This window comes from Peromyscus californicus, unplaced genomic scaffold, assembly GCF_007827085.1.
Source record: "Peromyscus californicus insignis strain IS unplaced genomic scaffold, ASM782708v3 Scaffold_3__1_contigs__length_106647218, whole genome shotgun sequence".
In the NCBI taxonomy this organism is placed as follows: Eukaryota; Metazoa; Chordata; class Mammalia; order Rodentia; family Cricetidae; genus Peromyscus; species Peromyscus californicus.
Window position 1 is genome coordinate 87,114,977 of NW_026294551.1, and position 17,755 is coordinate 87,132,731.

At 47.4% G+C, this 17,755-nt stretch overlaps 1 protein-coding gene across 1 annotated transcript in view; it reads right to left on the minus strand.

The window, feature by feature from the left end:
* The window catches only part of Slit3 (slit guidance ligand 3), a 595,024-nt gene that overhangs the window by 147,211 nt on the left and 430,058 nt on the right, over positions 1–17,755 (minus strand). Inside the window, exon 7 of the mRNA XM_052758587.1 lies at positions 1,912–1,983. Coding sequence (XP_052614547.1) covers positions 1,912–1,983 — 72 coding nt within the window. The remainder of the gene's footprint in view (positions 1–1,911; positions 1,984–17,755) is intronic.

Below are 17,755 nucleotides of genomic sequence, written 5' to 3' on the forward strand. Positions count from 1 at the left end.
AGAGAAAGAAGATAAAACTCCTCGCCCACTTCCTCTCCTCAGCGTGCCCCAAGCGGGCACCCAAGTTAGCCCAGGCTAACCACCTCCCTCAGCTCTCATGGGCCTAGCGTCTCTCTGTCACTGCTGTTGAAAAAGACACAGAGGGAAGCCTGTCACAGAGGAGGGGTCAGGAGGTGCTGCAAGGCTGTGTTCTGTAGTGAGAATTTCTGGGTACCCACTCCTCTGGGAGAACAGACCCAGTATCCCCAGGCTCACTTTTGACCTCCCGTTTTGGAACCTGGACTCCGTGCTTCCTCAGCTTGATTGTGGTTTGCTGGGTGCTCAGCAGACCAAATGGAGTCTCCTTAAAATTCCATTACTGTACCGTCCCGTTTTCAGAGGAAGGGAAATGACTCATTTTCCTAGGTGTGCTGTCATCTGAGGGTCCCCGACAGGAATCTGGGAGCGGAGATGGGGGCGTGGTCTGGGATGCTAATTACTGATGATAACTAACACTTCTGTGCACACGTGTAATGAGCACTTCCCGTGTCACATCACAGTGCACCATCACAGTGACTCTACCGTAAACATGTATTATTAAGTCCCTGACCCAAAGCACAGAAAGATGAAGATATGTCCTAAGTAAGGGGTGGAGCCTGCACGGAAACTCAGATCTGCCCGCTCCAAAATGCTCTGCACTGCTTTCTTATACATCCCTTCCTGGGTCTTGGTTCCACTCTCACCTAGAGATAAGCTCACTCTCGCAGGAATGCAATGGCTTCCAAACTATAAGAGCACGGAGGCTCATTGCCAACAGATTTATGGGCAAGACACCAAGAGGTCCCCACCCCATAGGTCTGGGGTGGGGCTGGGGATTTTTGGTTTTGGAGAAGTTACAGATGGTTCTGAGCTGCTGGTCTGGGGAGTACTGCTTACAGGATTCTCCATTCTCTCGGATTTCATGTTGCCTGAGGAGCACAGAGGAGCAGTCCAGATTTCTAGATAATTGTGTGGTGATATAATGCCATCTATTATCTCCCGGGTGATGGGCACTGTATGTGCTTAGTTCCATGTGCTCTGCACCAGCAGCCATATTTATAGAGGAAGGAAAAGCAGACATAGAGCCAATTAAGGGCAAAGGGCATTTCCGTTCTTTGCTTTGGTCCTAAATGTGCGTGGCTAAAAGCTGTCAGGGGCTGGCTCTGCCTCTCTACTGTGATGCAAACACCCAGAAAGATAAGAACATCAAGCAGGAACCTCTTTGGAAAAGCCAACCAGGTTCTAACGCAGAAAAACTTACAAATGGGTGCCTGGCTCAAAGTAGAGTGCCCCAAATAACAAGAGGCATGGGCATGCTTCTGGAGCATCCAATCCGAAGGTTTAATCTTATCCAGGGCACAAAAGGATGACGTACCAAGTGAGTGTATATCCAAATGTTGCTCAGAGAGCAAGAGGCATGTAGCAGGTGGCACCTTGGTGGGACAGAAAGGACAAAGATGCCTCCTCCATTCCCAGAAAGGAAAATCATATTCTGACAGAACCACCAATGGGATACAACATGAATGAAGTCAAGTGGAGGTGGTGGTGGTGGTGGGGGGGTTGTCTCATCACATAAGTTTTCTGTTTTTAAGTAAGTAGCTTTTGGCAACACAAAACTAACCAATTTCCTATCAAACACAACAAACCCTGTGCAGGAAGGCTCCTTACAGTTTTAGGGTGATAAGAAATGAGTTTTCCTGGCACAGCACGGCAGCTAGGAATCATGGCTGCACCATGGCCCTGCCCTGCACCTGCTTCCTCCACTAAGTCCCCACTTGCTTTATGACTTTGGGTATGGGGACTGTGTGCCCGGCAGGCTTCACAGCCAGTGACAGCAGCACCTGAGCAGGCTTAAGGCAGGAGAGAGGTGGAGAGGAAGCAGTCTTTACTCACAGAGTCCGAATCTTCGGCATGTGGTTGAAGCTGGTGACTAGGATGCGGCTGATGTTGTTGTTGTTGAGGGTGCTGCAGAGACAGAGAAAAAGAAGTTATGAATGAGGGGCACTGAGATGTTCTTAAGTGTTGGGGGGGAATGGATATGGCTGTAAAAAAAGTCAACAACTAAGAACCAGAGCATCCAAGTGTCTAGAGACAAGAGGAAACGCTCTAGATGATGGGGGAATCCACAGTCCTGATTCATGTAGGTTCCCCTGTCACCCACGAGCAATAAATCCCTAACTTAATCTTGCTATGTGATGAGTGCCTCATTATACTATCTTTCATTCTTCTTGTTTTGAAAAATTCACTGTATTTTGAATCATGTGTACGCACATATGTGTGAGTATGCACATGAGTGCTGGTGCCCACATAGGTCGGAGGCATTAGCTACCCCTGGAGCTGCCTAGCATGGGTGCTGTGAAAGGAACTTGGGTCCTCATCAAGAACAATACACACAATGAATGGGAGCTGTTTCTCCAGCCCCAGCATCTTTAACGCCTACCGGGATAAGTCAGTTACATGCCACTGTTCTCTTTTAGGGAGAGGGAAAATGTACCCTTTTGGACTGGTAGAGCAGAACCCCCAAAGGAGATGTCATACTCTTGTTACAGATGAAGAGGCCGAGCCGTAGCCAGGCAAGGCAACTTCACAGCTTTGCCATTGCTGCTCAGCTCCGCAGGCGGATGGGACCAAGCCCCCTCTCACCTCATTCTGGTTTTGCTCACTGTACACACTGCCTTGCACATGATGCTATCTTGACAGGCTGATCTGTGTTTCCCAGGCCTCTTCTGGTCCTTCAAGAGTATCTTATCTCAAGAGGGACTAGCTCTCCTGTTTCTCGTGCTCTCCTTGACCATGGATGGAGTTACCACTGGGCAATGTTAGTCCCTTCGGCAGGGAAAAGCATAGAGAAAGATGTGAGCTGTACAAACAGAACTAATGAAATGCAGCTGCTGAAGAGTTGAAATCAGGATCTAAGAAAGTGCTGCCTCGGTTTACCCGCTATGACACCCATTATGAAGGAGAATGTGGCAGCGAGGGAAATCTCTGCGGGGGCTTCTGCAGTTCAGGTAGGCGACTACACACTGGGACGTGACCAGGAGTGGGAAGGCCAGGTGGTTCTCCGGCTCCGACCCCACACTTGCATTGCTTCGCATTCTAAAGAGCAAGAACTGGATCCAGCCTTTGGTCTGTTCCTTCCTGCTGCCCGCTTGCTCCTGGACCTTTCTTTTCTCTCATCTTTCCAGAGACCAGATCTCACTCTCATCAGCCCAGATTCTCTCACTCTTCTTTGGCAAGCACAGATCTTCACTGGCTTTAAGAGGAGCCATCGTTAGGGCTCTTGGTAAACATATCACTTTTCCTTCCTTCCTTCCTTCCTTCCTTCCTTCCTTCCTTCCTTCCTTCCTTCCTTCCTCTCTTCTTTCTTTCTTCCTTTCTGTCTTTCTGACACAGAGTTTCTCTGTGTAGCCCTGGCTGTCCTGGATCTTGATCTATAGAGCAAGCTGTCCTCGAACTCAGAGATTCAGACTGCTTCTGCTCCACCCCGCCCAGAGCTGTAATTAAAGGCATCCACCACCACTGCCTAGCTAAAAAATGTGTAGCCTTGGCTGTCGTGGAACTCGCTCTGTATACCAAACTGGCCTCAAATTCAGAGGCTCACCTTTTTCTTAAAGCACCTTCTCTGTGAGCTACCAACATAGGGCGCATAGTATGTACTCAGTAAACAGAGCTCATCGATTTCCCAACTGTGTTGGAGAGAATCGTGCCCTGTCCTGTAGTGATCTATCCCTCACCTCAACCTTCCAAAGAGAAAGAGTGCTTCATTCAAACACCATCACCCCAAGCATCAACCCAAGGGGTCTTCCCAATTCTCCGGCCCTTGTGACCTTAGTCCCAAGCAGGGTTCCAGTGATCACACTTGCCACTCAAACCCACTCCTCAAATGCTCTGGTCTCTCCATTACTTGCTTGGTAGGTAGAGAGTAGGGAGAGCACAGAGGAAAAGAGCCCAGTTCTTGCTCCCCTACCCTCTGACATCCACTGGACACCCACGACGTGTTCAGCCTATGCCAGGCATCAGCAGAGGGGAACACACCCGTTTACAACGGCTTGTGTCTGTGTGCCTCACGCAGCTGCACCAGTTCAGAAGTGGAAACTTTTTGGCTCTTTTGGGTAGATACTCCCCACACCAACTGGTTTTTGTGCATGCACGTGTGTGCATCCTGTCTCTGTCCACCCAAGGAAGCCTTCGGAGCCTTTTTATCGGGCAACACTAAGAAAGAATTCACCAACCTCATCAGGCTGAGTTCTGCTGGATCAAGGAAGTCTCCGGGACAGAAGCAATGCTGTCTCTTCTTCTATCATCTCAGAATTCTGCTCTGCACTTCGAGGGCGGCATTATGTGCAAGGCAGTGCATACAATGAACAAAGCCAGGAAGGGAGCAAGTGAGCGCTTGGTTCAGATCCCAAGAGTTCACAGCCAGCCCTCGCTTGGCTGCAGATACAGGGCAGCTAACATTCAGGCTTCAGCTGGAACCGTATCCAGCAGCGGCCCAGCAGCAATGACTTATTAACGTATTACTACACTGATATTTAAATGTGAGCCGTAATGAGAGCTATAAAACATTTACGATAATAGCAATTATTCCAGAACCCGAATGACTAAACACAGTATTCACACTTTCATGATTTGCTGCTGGAGGCTGGCTGGCCCGGGGATGTCAGAAGGTTGCTAACCTCTTAGACACTGATTGCCCTGGAAGCTGCGGTTGCTGTTTTGGTAAGAAACACAGATTCATTTGATTTCTTGCCTTGGCAGCTTTGGCCCAGGGAGGGAACACTGCGCTCTGTCTGGCTCTTAGGTCCTGCCTAAGCATCTGGCATTCAATGGGAGAGTTGGCATGAGGTTCCCCGTGCAGAGGGGCAGAGCTGGTGAGCATGGGCCTCAAAAGGCAGAGCCCTTGTTAGAGTCTGGCGCTGCCTTTTATAGCCCACGTCACCGTGGGTAACTTTCTCAATCTCATTACCTTTCTCCTCTGCAACACAGGGGTAATAATAATGATCTCACAGAGTGCAGGCTGTGATGAAGTGAGACGGCACCAATCCCCAGGATTAACCACGAGATTCTTGTACGGAGGTAGGCTCGAGAGCCTACCATTCAATTTCTCTCATCCAGGGGTGGAAAGGTGACTGAGTTGGTAAACTGTTGGCCTTGCGATCACGAGAACCTGAGAGTGACGCCTAGAACTCACACCAATTCCTCCTGTTACCCTACGAAGCAAGGAGTAGTGTCAAGACTTGAATCTAAGCAAGTCTGACCTCAGGGATGAGATCTGTATAGGCTTCCTGTTGCTGCCACAACAGATGAACATGACTTTGTTAGCTTGAATTTTTTCTCCTACAGTTTGGAGGTCCTAAACCTAAGGTGGGTCCATGGGAGTGGACTTCTCAGGAGTCTTTGGGGGTGGAGATCTGTTTCCTCTCTATCGTAGCTTGAAGGGGTTGTCTACATTCCTTGATCCATGCCTCATTCCTGCATCACTCCGGCGTCTTAGGATCTCATAATAATGACTTATTCCCCTTCTCAGGAGGCTTGTAGATTACAGAATACAGATCTGCTCACAAGATCATTAATTTGGTCCCACTTTTAAGGGCCCCTTTTACCACTTAGTGTGACACCCACAGACTCCTGGGATGAGGATGCGGCGATCTTTAAAGAGGCCATTATCTAGCCAACCACCAATCTCTTGAAACAAGGTATATAAAGCACAAGGTATATATGGGGCAAGGCTCCGAACTGGCTTTCAGTGATTGTCACCGTTGTTACTGTGGCTTGTAGTTAGGCCTTTCCTCCATGGCTTCACGGAGTCCCATCTGATACAGCTAGCACTCTGAGGTCAGGATTGTTACCCCCATTTTAGAGATGAGCATTCAGAGGCCAGGAGAGGCTGAGGGTTCTGCATGGGCAGCACACTAGCTGTTGGTGAATTCTGGGCTGGCTGTTCTTTCTTCTCACCTCATTTTTCCTGACTCACCCACTCGCTTGCTGCCCTTTGCTTTTAGGCGAGGTGGCTGATGCTGCAGTATAGCTCCTATCTGTCACATCTACTCTGGGCCCCAAGCTAGGAAATCTGCATAAGCCTCCTGTCACCTGTTTTATAAGCCTTAGCCTCAGAAAACAAAAGGCTCCCTCTGCCAGTGCCACAGTCCCCACTTCTCCACCATTGGTGGCCTTCCTGTGCTACAGCTGACATTGTCAGCCTCATGTATTTACCTCCATCCCCCCCCCCCCCAGAGGCCATGCTTGTTCCTGGGTCTACCTTGAGCCCCCTCACTTTGCTCTTCTGAAGCTATGCGGAGAAAAAGTACTTCTCCCAAATTATCCAGGTAAGATTGGAGGTTCCCCCCCGCCAAGGAAATACTATTAATTCAGCATTTTCCTTTAGGTTTCAAGCTCACATCTGGGGTTAAACTTATTCTGTTAATTTCTTTTTCAATTCTAATTGAAATTTTATGTGTATGGGTGTTCTGCCTGCATGTCAGTCTCTTTATCACTTGCATGCCTGGGCCTGTGGAGACCAGAAGGTGTTAGAGCCCCCGGAACTGGAGTTAGAGATGATTGTAAGCCACCATGTGGTAACTGGGGAATCGAACCCGGACCCTCTGGAAGAGCAGCGAGTGCTCTTATCCACCAACCCATCTTTTCAGACAAGATTCTGTTACATTTAGGAGTATCTGGTCTCCCTCATTTCCAACCACCCCAAAGGACACTTCAATCTGAATCCTATCGGGAATGTCTCCCTTCCTCACAGGGTTGAAATGACAGCCCACCTGCTTCCCACATCTCTCTTTTTAAGTCCTTACCACATTATAAATACTGTCTACAATACCAGTCCAGTGGCCCTGACGTTCTGTCATACTAGGAGCACAGCTGTCTAATAACAGGTGACTGATGTCACATTTGACTGTGAGTCCCATGATTCTGAGCACCAGAAAGGGTCTATTCAATTTTTTACTCCAGGGGCTGGAGACACTGCTCAGTGGTTAAGAGCACTGGCTGCTTTTCCAGAGGACGGGAGTTCAATTCCCAGCAACTACATGAGATTCACAACTGTCTATAACTCTAGTTCTAGGGAACCTGACACCCTCTCTGGCCGCTGTAGGTGCCAGGGATACATGTACATACATGCAGTAAAAACATCCATAACACATACAAATAAATAAATAAAATTAATTATCTTTTCAAGCCACAAAAGATCATCGAGTTTACTATCTCTACCATGCTGTGCACATAGAACATGGGTGCCCTGCAGTTTCTAAGTCAAATGCTGGTAGGGTAGGGCAGGGGCTCCCCCATAACGACAAATTCATGAGGGAGCAGTGTGCATAACAGTTAGCTCCAGATTCTGGAGACAGGCCAAATCCCATCCCATAAGCTTGCTTTTGTCAATAAAGTTTCATTCATTTATTTTTGTGCTGTCTATGACAGTGCTTTTGTGTGATAATGGCTGAAGAGTTACGACACGGACCATGTGGCCCATGAAGCCCCAAATATTTACTATCAGGCTCTGCCATTTGGACCCTGTGTCTGCCAGGGAATAAGTGCTGGTAAATCAGAACTACGAGGGGATTAGGTCAAAGGCATTTAGAATTTAGAAAGAAAACAAACAACAAAGGCCCAGATAGTTTTAGGAACCCAACATGGTAATTAACAGACCCAAAGGCAGACAGTTAAACTCCTAGACAGCACACCATGCTCCCACTCTGGAAAACAACCCTGGCGTTTCTATACTTGCAATGCTGTGTGGGGACCAGGTCCAGTACATGAGTCAGCCATATTGGCCTAGCTAGGGAATGGATATGGGCAATGATGCTCAGAGCATAGCTTCAGGCCTGCAGCATCACCCAAGAATATCAGCCATGCTTCTCAGCCCACTCAGACCTCCTGAGTAGAAACCTCGGGGTGGGCCCCTGCACTGTACATTTTAACACACCCTCCAGAGGATTCTCATGCTAGCTCACATGCAAGACAACGTGATACCACTGAACTACTTCTCCAGCCCTTGGTTATTATTTTAAATTTTGAGACAGGGTCTCACCAAGTTGACCGGGCTGCCCTTGAATTTGCAACGCTCCCGCCTCAGTCTTCCAAGTAGCTGGGATTATAGGTGCATGCAGCCACACTCACATACGAAAACCATTGAACACGGAGGGGGCTAAGAACAGAATCCCTCCTGCCTGCAAGTGTACAGGGCAGTATACAGGATGTCTACTTGCTGCTCCAGGACCGAAGACCTTTTTTATGGCAAACATGGTGTTTTCCCAATTGGGACTAGGGCACTGTAATCACCGCCACAGAGCTCTGGAGTGGCTTCTCCCCACCCCACCCCTAGCTCTCTACTGGTCTCTGCTGGGTGCTAATGTGTGGTTCTCTCTTGTATCATTCAAGATAGCCATCTTTGATCTAAGAAGCTCTGACCAGCTCCATCCACTCCACCCTGGCAACCTTAATAAGGCTGACATTTCCCTCTGTCTCCTCCGATTAGGCCATCGCTTTATCACTCCGAGCTTTCTTGGCTCTGGGTGTAATCTGCATGTTGTGTGTCCATAACACCATGTAATTGGCTCTAATGCACCAATATTATCTGCGCGCATGTGTCACATAATTGCAAAAGCAGGCGTCTGGAGTGAGTGCAATTGCAGCCTCCCACTGGGCCAACTTTCCTGGGTTCTGAGAACCCCTCTGGTACATACGCTTTCCAGACGCCCAGACTCCTCGGGTCTGATGGACTCACTTGGTAGCCGGGCCCATTCATTCCCTGCCTCCCAGCAGCTTCCTTTTCCCCAAGCCCAGATAAGAGAGGTGGCTCCTTCCTTAATGGTCCCCTCGATGAGTTATCAGCAACCAGTGGCAATGGGATACCTTTTATTTAAAGTGAATCTGGTCAGGACCAATGCTCCATGCCTGAAAGCTAGAACTACCTCCAACAGTGCTTCTGTTGAATTCACAGAAGTGGATGTGGAACCATTTTCTGAAGAGTAGCTGAGTGTAAACACTGGGGCTAGACCCTGTGGGAAACATGGAAACTGCTGGCACTGGGAATGCAAAGCACAGTGGGGTTCTGGCAGCTTGTGAACTTCAAGAGGTGGGGCCGGGAGCCCACAGTTTCCTCTCCCTCTTGCTTGGCCCGGGGAGGGCAAGGGGAATGAAACTCAAGTCTTTAGGGCTGTCCCTACATTGCTGGTTCTCTTCTTTGGCTCATATGTCACAGAGAAACTGGCTGCTTTTCTTCTTGCCTGGCAACCATCATGCACCAGGAATCAGAACCTGTCGCTGGGGACCAAGTCCTTACACTCTTCAAGAGCCTATGAATGGATTCTTGAAGTGAGTATTTGCTCACTCAGCTCTTGTCAGCACTCGTGTCTGTGGCTTGTCTCTGCAGACTTGGTCCTAGGAGAGAGCACACACTGATGCCCACGGGACCCAGTGAACTTGACCCTAACTAAGCCTCTCAGGGTCAGCAGGCCACCCTCGGCACCTAGTGGATGAAGCTCTTTCCACTGTTTCTCTTACAGTGAGGTGTGACTTGCCTTCTTTCCTAGCTCTGGACTGCTCTGATTTGTCTAGATGCTCCAGTAAACTCTAGAAACCAGGAAGGCGGAAGTGGTGCCTCGTTTGAGAAAATCTCAATTTCATGTTATATGTTCTGTCAAGAACTCCCTAATTCTGCTGCGGAGCATGACTTGTCTGGAAAGAATAGAGCTTTGAGGTGGGGTTGCCTGGACTTCCCAATGAAGATGACCATAATGATAGACAGTCACGACAGTGGTAATGATGCTGACGCTCTGCCTGCAAGGCCTGGGCACTGTGCACACATTATCTCATTTATTTCTCCTAACATCCTGAAATCCAGACCTATGCTCATTTGTTACCTCAAGCCAGATCCATGAACTGTGCCAAGATCACACACTATAGTGCTGTAGAGACTACAGACAGAGCCAGGTGTGTTACTGGGATCCACAGCTGTCAGTGTTACATGCAACCGCCACTCACAGAATTTCCTCCAGACAGATGTCGCTGTCCAACTCCGTGCCTTCCCAAGGTGGAGGTGGGTCATGCGATTTGTGCGGAAGCTCTTCACTGTGTCTGATATGTATGGACCAGGCTCACGGCTGAGGCTGCTCAAAGGCAACAGCCCTGTTCCTGTACTAGGAAGAGAAGAGTTCAGCTACACCAGTGTGGGGAGCTGTTGAGGCTACATGGAGGAGAAGACAATTGTGTCTCAATGCCTTTTAAGGAAAAGGCTTGTTTAATAGGTGAAAATGTTACCAAAAGTCATCGTGGCCCTTGGTGTTGTATGGGCTGAATGGGATTTTACGAATACACCACAGAACCAAGAGCTCTTTAACTTAAGCCTGTCTGTCTCCTATCGGATTGGGAAATAGGTCTCTGAGGTCAGAGGAGGCAGGAGAAGGATGACGGGCAGCCACCACACCTCCACTACCTGCTCTCAGTTATCCTGGGTGCTGCGTAATACCAAGTTTCCTGATCTCCCTGTGGACCGTTTAAATTAAAGCTCATAACCATTGTGTGGGCATATAATGAAAACAACTGATGCCGCACTGATGAGACCATTACTCTCAACTGTTAGAAAACATAATGATCTCACAAGGGGCCTTATTCACTGACGTATAGCAGCCGGGCTCTCATCTGACACCTCAAATTAGCAGCCAAAGCAATAACAGCTGGGGTTTTTGTCTCAATATTTGTACCCGACTCTAAAGTGATTTGGCACTGGGCGAGTGTTATTTTTAAACACACAGAGCTCACCGCCAAGTAACATTTTAAATGGTCTCCAGGTGTCATGTAAAACCTACAGAAATAAATAAAAACAATCAGCTGCCAATTTGGGTCTTTGATGATTCGGATTCCTTAACCAAAGGGCTTGTCTTTGGTCCTTCCTTCATTCTGGATTCAGATTTCCTCGACAAGCAGGAATCCATTTCCATCCGCTCAGCAGAGCCTCGGTGTTAAGAGGAAGGAGAAGACACTTTGGAAAGTGTAAAAGGTGGAAGAGCAAAAGAGAAAGAGGAACCCTCAGAGGCTGCCCCTGCTCAGCCGGATGCCGGGTTGTGTAAGTATTTGCCAGGCACTAGTGTTTTTGGTGAGTGCGTGCTGAAGAACTCATTCAGGGAGCTAATCATGGACACTAGCGGTGGTTCTCAGTGGTTCAACTGCTGTCCAACTTGGTTAACCGCAAACAATATTGCTTAGAACGTAATGTGAATGAGGAAGCAGTGGCCTTCCTATTCTCTTTTATTGTCTCCAGGATGGAATCTGAACCCCAACACTGCTCTACCCAGACAGGAGTCAGGCAGCTGCCACTAGGCCAAGGTATCTGCAGTGAGCCATGGATGGAAGAGTGACCTCCAACTTCTACAGCTGAGCAGGTGAGTTTGGAATCAAGAAGAGAAGAAATAGATAATTAAAAAAAAAAACTCAGCTGTACTTGGTGTCTGGCTTGGTAAGAGAGGAAGGAGGAGGTAGTGATTAAATACTTAAAAGTTGGGATGTGCACACTGTCTTGATGAAGACGGCAAGGCTGTTTTAGTTTTTTTTTTTTTCATTTAAAGATTTATTTACTTTTATTTTATGGATATGACTATTTTACCTGCAGGTATATATGTGCATTGTTTGTGTCCCTGGTGTCCACAGAGAACAGAAGAGGGTGCCAGACCTCCTGGAACCAGAGTTACAGACACTGGTTTTATGTGGTGGCTGGGAATTGAACCCGGATCCTATGGCAGAACAGCCAGTGCTCTTAGCCACGGAGCCATCTCTCCAGCCCTAGAAAGACTGCTTTGTGCCCCACTGTATAAGTAGGGCCTGTAAGCATGTTTGGCACATAGGGAGACTCAGTAAACATTTATCCAATGGGTGCTTTGTTTAAAGATAAGGAGGACGGTGTTTGGGGCATCTTTTGATACAAATAAATGCCCACTCTGAACAGCTTTCTGTGCTAATCCAGGGGACAACTCAATTATCTCCACGAGTGGGCTGCAGAGGGACCGCAGTAAATGCAGCCTTCCTAAATGGACTGTCACTTTGGATTTCCAGAACCTGTGCTAAGCTGGGGTGTGGGTGCAGTGTTTCCTGGATTTCCTTTCAGGTTTGAAACATACACGTGAACCATGCATGCAGCATTTTCATGGAAAATCTTCTGGATTTTAAAATTGGCACCCAGTCACCTTGAGACACAAAATCCATAAGTGAACCAAACACCTGGGAGGTGGATTTGGTTTACGGGGGCCAAGTTTTGTGCTCTGAATCAAATAATGAACATTTTGAACTGGGACACACACACACACACACACACACACACACACACACACACACACACACACACACAGTATCGGCCTCTTGGTGGCACCTGTAAGCTGTGGTTAACATTTTCTTCTGCATGTCACCTCTTGAAGGGCAGCTGTCCACTAAGAGGTGTCCCCAGCAAACCAACTACTCAAATTCCCTGACTTTAAACAACCCAGCCGGATGCCACGGTGTCTGCTACCCCACAGTTATTACTTGGTGACAGACATCCCTGCAGTTTCTGTTCTTGGGGGAAGACTGTTCCTTCCTGCAGGCATGTCCCCGCCTGGCCCATGACTTCCATTCATCAGTTCTGTGTCTGCACCCTGAGTCACTGCAGAGAAACGACTCAGGGTGCTTGTGGCTTTGTTCCCAGGCTGAGACGCAAAGAGACCTCTGATATTTGTAATGGGGGAGGGGCTCTGTCAGAGAGCTGGGTGCAATTCACACCTGTTTTATCTGGGTTCACAAAACAAGCGGGAGGGGGGGGGGCTACGGTTCCCTAATTGAGCCTCTAGTCACCACTGGCAGCTGAGGAACGATGAACTGGAGTTGGATCCCCTCCCAGGCTACCCTCTGACCAGGCGGACACACTGGGGTGTCTGCTTCCTAAGCAGTGGTCAGATGCCTGGAAGGGCCTAGGAAGGCAGGGTGTTGTCCTCATGCAGAATGCAAAATGTTCCCTCTGGCAAGCCCAGGGATCAAGGGATGATGGTTCCGACAGAGTCTGGCTTCACTAATTTTTGTTTCCTGTCTGGTAATATGGAGAAGCAGACGGCAATAAAAAGCTTTGGATAAGGAGCCAAAAGGACTGCTTTCTGGCCTGGTTCTGCCATGAAATTTTCCTATAGCTACAGACACTTTACTTAACCTTTCTAGAGGGATTTTTTTTTCCTTTTAAAATGAAGTGAACCCCCACCCCCCAGAGTCTTTCTATTCCTTCATTCCTTTGATTCCAGGAGGGTGGGTGCTGGCTCTCAAATGGCCTGGCTGGATTTTGAGTAGCTTTCAAAACACAACTACAAGTGTTGCTGGATTTCCAGCTGTGCACAAGGGCAGGACACCTGGCCAGGTTCCGCAGTCACTTCCAGCCTCCGGACCTTGGCATGTGACCACAGTTACAAACAAGGCTTCCTTTCTCTCTTCCTGCAGATACCTGCTTCAGCTTCCGTGTGGTCAACAGGCTTCCTTTCCTAACTGGATGCCGTGTTTCCGGTTTATGTCTGGAGACAGACAGGCCCAGACAAGAGAGTGAGCTTGCCACTCAATTGAGTACCCAGTAAACAGAAGTCATTCACAAGACTGAGAGAAGTGAACACTGGCCGTGGGAGCAAATTCTCGCAGTGGTCTGACTTTGGTGGGATGCAACTGTAATAATCCAGGGTGTTTGAGAATGGGTCTTTTGTGGGTCCAAGAACTAGATGTTTAAATTAAGGGAGAGGAAGAGCAGAGAGGAGAGGATGATATAGCAACATATTTACTGTTAGACAATGCTTCATAAAATACAGCAATGGCAAGGGGGGTTTGGAGACACAGGCCTGGGAGAACTCTGGAACCACTGGGAAGACCTGGTCCAGCAGTACACAGACTTCCAGTTGTCCCTCAAGAGGCATTGCCCCCTTAGGTGCCAACTGCGGAAATTTAAATTCCTACGACTTGAAGTGAGATGCGATGAAATAATCCATTCTCCAGGCATGTGCTCAGGAGTCATGCCTGGCTTGTAGCTACCATGTACATCCCACAGATGTGCAGTATTCCCTTCACAGAGCTGCCGGACATGCTTTTGTAGCCACACATGTGCCCGTGTTGCCATGGCTTCAGATAGTCAATGGAAGTTGAAAATATATTCTTTTATATAAAATCAATTGAATTTTGGATGTCGGGATTGGATTCTAGTTTTCCTTTTGACACAGTTTCACTAAGCAGCTCAAGTGGGCTGGAATCCACTATGGAGCCCAAGATGGACTCAAACTCCTGATCTTGCCTCACACTTTCATGAGTTCTGAGCTTACATGCATCGCCATGCCTAGCTTTGCTGGTTTTTAAAAAGTACAAACAGCAACTACATAAAACTAAAAAATAAAAAAAAATCCAAAAAATTCCAAACCTTACACCCGAGTGTCAGTCACCAAAAACAGGTGTTAACAGGAGGATTTGCTTTAAAATCCTTCGTTAGTGAAGAACAATTCGGTGAGCTTCGGAATTCCTGGGAATTCCTTGACCCAGGAGTATACACCGGTGCGTTTTCAAATAACCAGCTTTTAGTTAGTGGAGAAATGAAATCATAAGCTACCCCAGACCGTAGATTCTTTAAAGGTCAAAAATGTCGGTTATTTACATGTGAAAATGACTTTAGACTTCAAATTAATTTTTACTTTTTCTTAAGCCAGTGTTCTTAAAACCACTTTATTTTAAACACTTGACCATCATCAAACATGAGACTGAGGGCCTCTTGAAGAGGGGTGTTTTACACGGCACAACAGTGCTTCGAGAGAAGCCGGTACCTGTCCTAGTATGCCGAGGGCTGAATGGAATTCACAAAATGCAATTTAATCCTGATAGTCTGCGTACATCCTAATTTACAGCGTAGTGTCAAAAAAATCATATTCAGGGATATTTTAAGAGTTTCATTAAGTAATGACAGTTCTAAATTCAAAACTATGTCACGAGTAAACACTGACTTCAGGACTGTTAAATGTGCAGCCCCCAGAGAGATCCAGGTGAAGCATTTTGTAAATAAATGAAAACCAATCTCATCTATTAGAATACACCAATTTTCACGGTAGCTCTGATTCTGTTCATGGTTAAAAGTAAGTGGTGGGGGGGGGGGGAGAACTCACCAAATAGCTGGAGAAATATAAAACCAGAGGCAATGTGAGAAATGGGCAGGTCCTGTCAAACACCTCGTTCAACCTTTAATGTAACTAGGATAGCCATACATAACCTTAATTTTGTTCTGGACCAGAATGCAGCAACATTCTGCAGAGGAACTGTGGTGTGGAGATGCTCTATTTAGTTTATTAATTTCACCCTGACTTGGTGCGTTGCACTTTAGCCGACTACCTACTATGTGTGGCAGCGAAGTTGTACAAAGTATCCACCAACTTAAGTTTTCACACGTCTTCACTCGCCATTGGTTAAGCACACACTAGTGACATCTCCTTTACACCACGGCTCTAAGGGATATGTACGGCTGTCCTCACCGCCCCGTGAGGACCAAACCTCTGTTATCTAGTTTGGTGACAGTGCGCTAGCCTCCAGCTCATTGACGGTACCCATCAGCTCCTTGTTTAACCCTGGCTCCCTTCCTTCCTCTTTGTCTGGGGCAGTTCTGCGGACCCATATGTGATGGTGGGTAGGCTGGGTTTAAATGTGGGTCTGACAATCCTGTAGATCAGCTCTTCAAAGAGAAAGGCCATAGTTTCATAGTTCCTGCATCGTTCTTCACGATGAGGATGGCCGCTGGCCTCACTGGTGCATACGCCTGTTCCTACTGTCTCAGCACTACAGCATGTCTTCAATAACTTTTAATTATGTTACTGCAGTAGAGAAGTTAAGTGCAAGGGCTTAGGTTTTGTGAAGAAATGAATCTAAGCACTGGAAGAAGAGTCCCCTGGACCTGGCCATTGTTACTCTGGGGAAATGATTCACATTTGTGGATCCTCAGTCTCACACTGGTTGAGCTGGATGAACACAATCCTCATTGTAAAGTTATGGCACACACATAAGTAATAGGCCACCCTCTTAAGTCTTAGCTTGTTGTCTGAAACATGCCAGAAAAAGACAATAATGGATGCTCACACATGGCTGAAACAACAATGTTCCTAACAAATAATTCATATACTACATCACTGGGCTATGTAATATGTTATCACTATGTCATTATTATTGCTAACCAGGACAGAAGCAGCTCAGCTGAAATGGAGGACAGATCTCCACTTGCACCGAACTCCAGGTTTTTCTGAACTGGACTTTCCTTGACCATCCCCCAGACCAGGGCCTCACACCCCTAAGCCAGGACACTTTCCCCATGCTACAAGACTATCAAGCCCATTGTCAATTTATTTCTGTCATCTTTCTCCAACAAAAAAAAAAAAGAACTTCTTCCCATTTACCCCTCTGTCTATGTGTGGGGCACAACGTCCAGCCGTACTGTTCCCGCCTGGATGTGGCTGAATTAGAATGACACTAGGAGTCTGGTAGACTGTTGCCCCTTTGAGTAGTCTTCAGATGCATGAACCTAATTACTCCCGCTTTAAAAATCAACGTGAATTGGGAGGCAAGCCTAACTCCTGAGATGAACCTCCTAGGATATGAGTCATGAGGCATTCCTGGATGTTCCTGGGGTGTCCTTGCTCAGTTTGGGAAGTCCTAGACTCTGTGTTTCTCAGGTCTCTCTGTGCATGGCCACTGAAAAATTCTGGCAGGCTCTGGCCCGGAACGCTTCACCTGGCACTCTGCTGGCACTGTGTGCTCATGCCTCTTGGATGGATTAAAATGAAGGTTGCCGTGAACATACAGGAGAAAAAGTGGATGGCAAAGCAGAGCGTGAGCGGGGCAGCTGTCCCTCACCCATGGATGACCACTGCAGTGTAGAATTGTGATCTCAGAGTTGCCAAATGTGTCTGGATTTTTGAGAGAAGCTGGAAATTTGGAATTTTATGTAAGTGATTCCAATTTTTAAATGTGAAATGTAAATCATATATATATGTATATGTATATAGATTTTACAGAATAAAAAGTCTTCTTTGCCTATGCAATACGGTTGGTGGTCTAGTCTGCAACCTCTGGTTTGAAAGAGAGCAGAAAACTGGATGCACCTTTGAGTCTGCCACAGATGTGTGGCACTCCCTCAACCTCCTTAACATTACCAAACTGTAATGATAGGTGGATCTTGAAAGGACAAGCTGTTTCGGCTCCCCAACCTTGCCAAGGGTGCCCTTTGAACGGAGAGCACAGACCAAGGAGCCAGGACCCCAGGTTCTAATCTCTACTAAGTACAATCTACTGTTGACCTTGGGCGCACCAGTACTAGGCGACCCCAGGGAGGTAGCCGGGCTGCAGAAGGTTAGGAGGTATGGCTCTCCCTCCAGTCCCAGCCTTTCCTCTACACGTTACCTGAGCCGTAGCTGGTAATTCTAGAGACACCTAAAGGTCCTGCCAGTGCCGGCTATAGTGAAGACACTGAATTTCCCAAGTTGGCAAGTGACAGAAGTAGGAACAAGACCTTCAGACCTTGATTATCTACAGACCCACAGGATCACCATGCGATTAAGCTGGTCCCTGTTTATGTTTTCCTGACATCTGTAGTCTGGCTTTTTTTTTTTTAAATCTAGTTTCTGATAATTAATCTACTGAAATTCTTACTTGCTATATTTGACTCTGGAGATAATGTCTGAAAATACCTTTTCATCTCTTATAAACTCCTCAA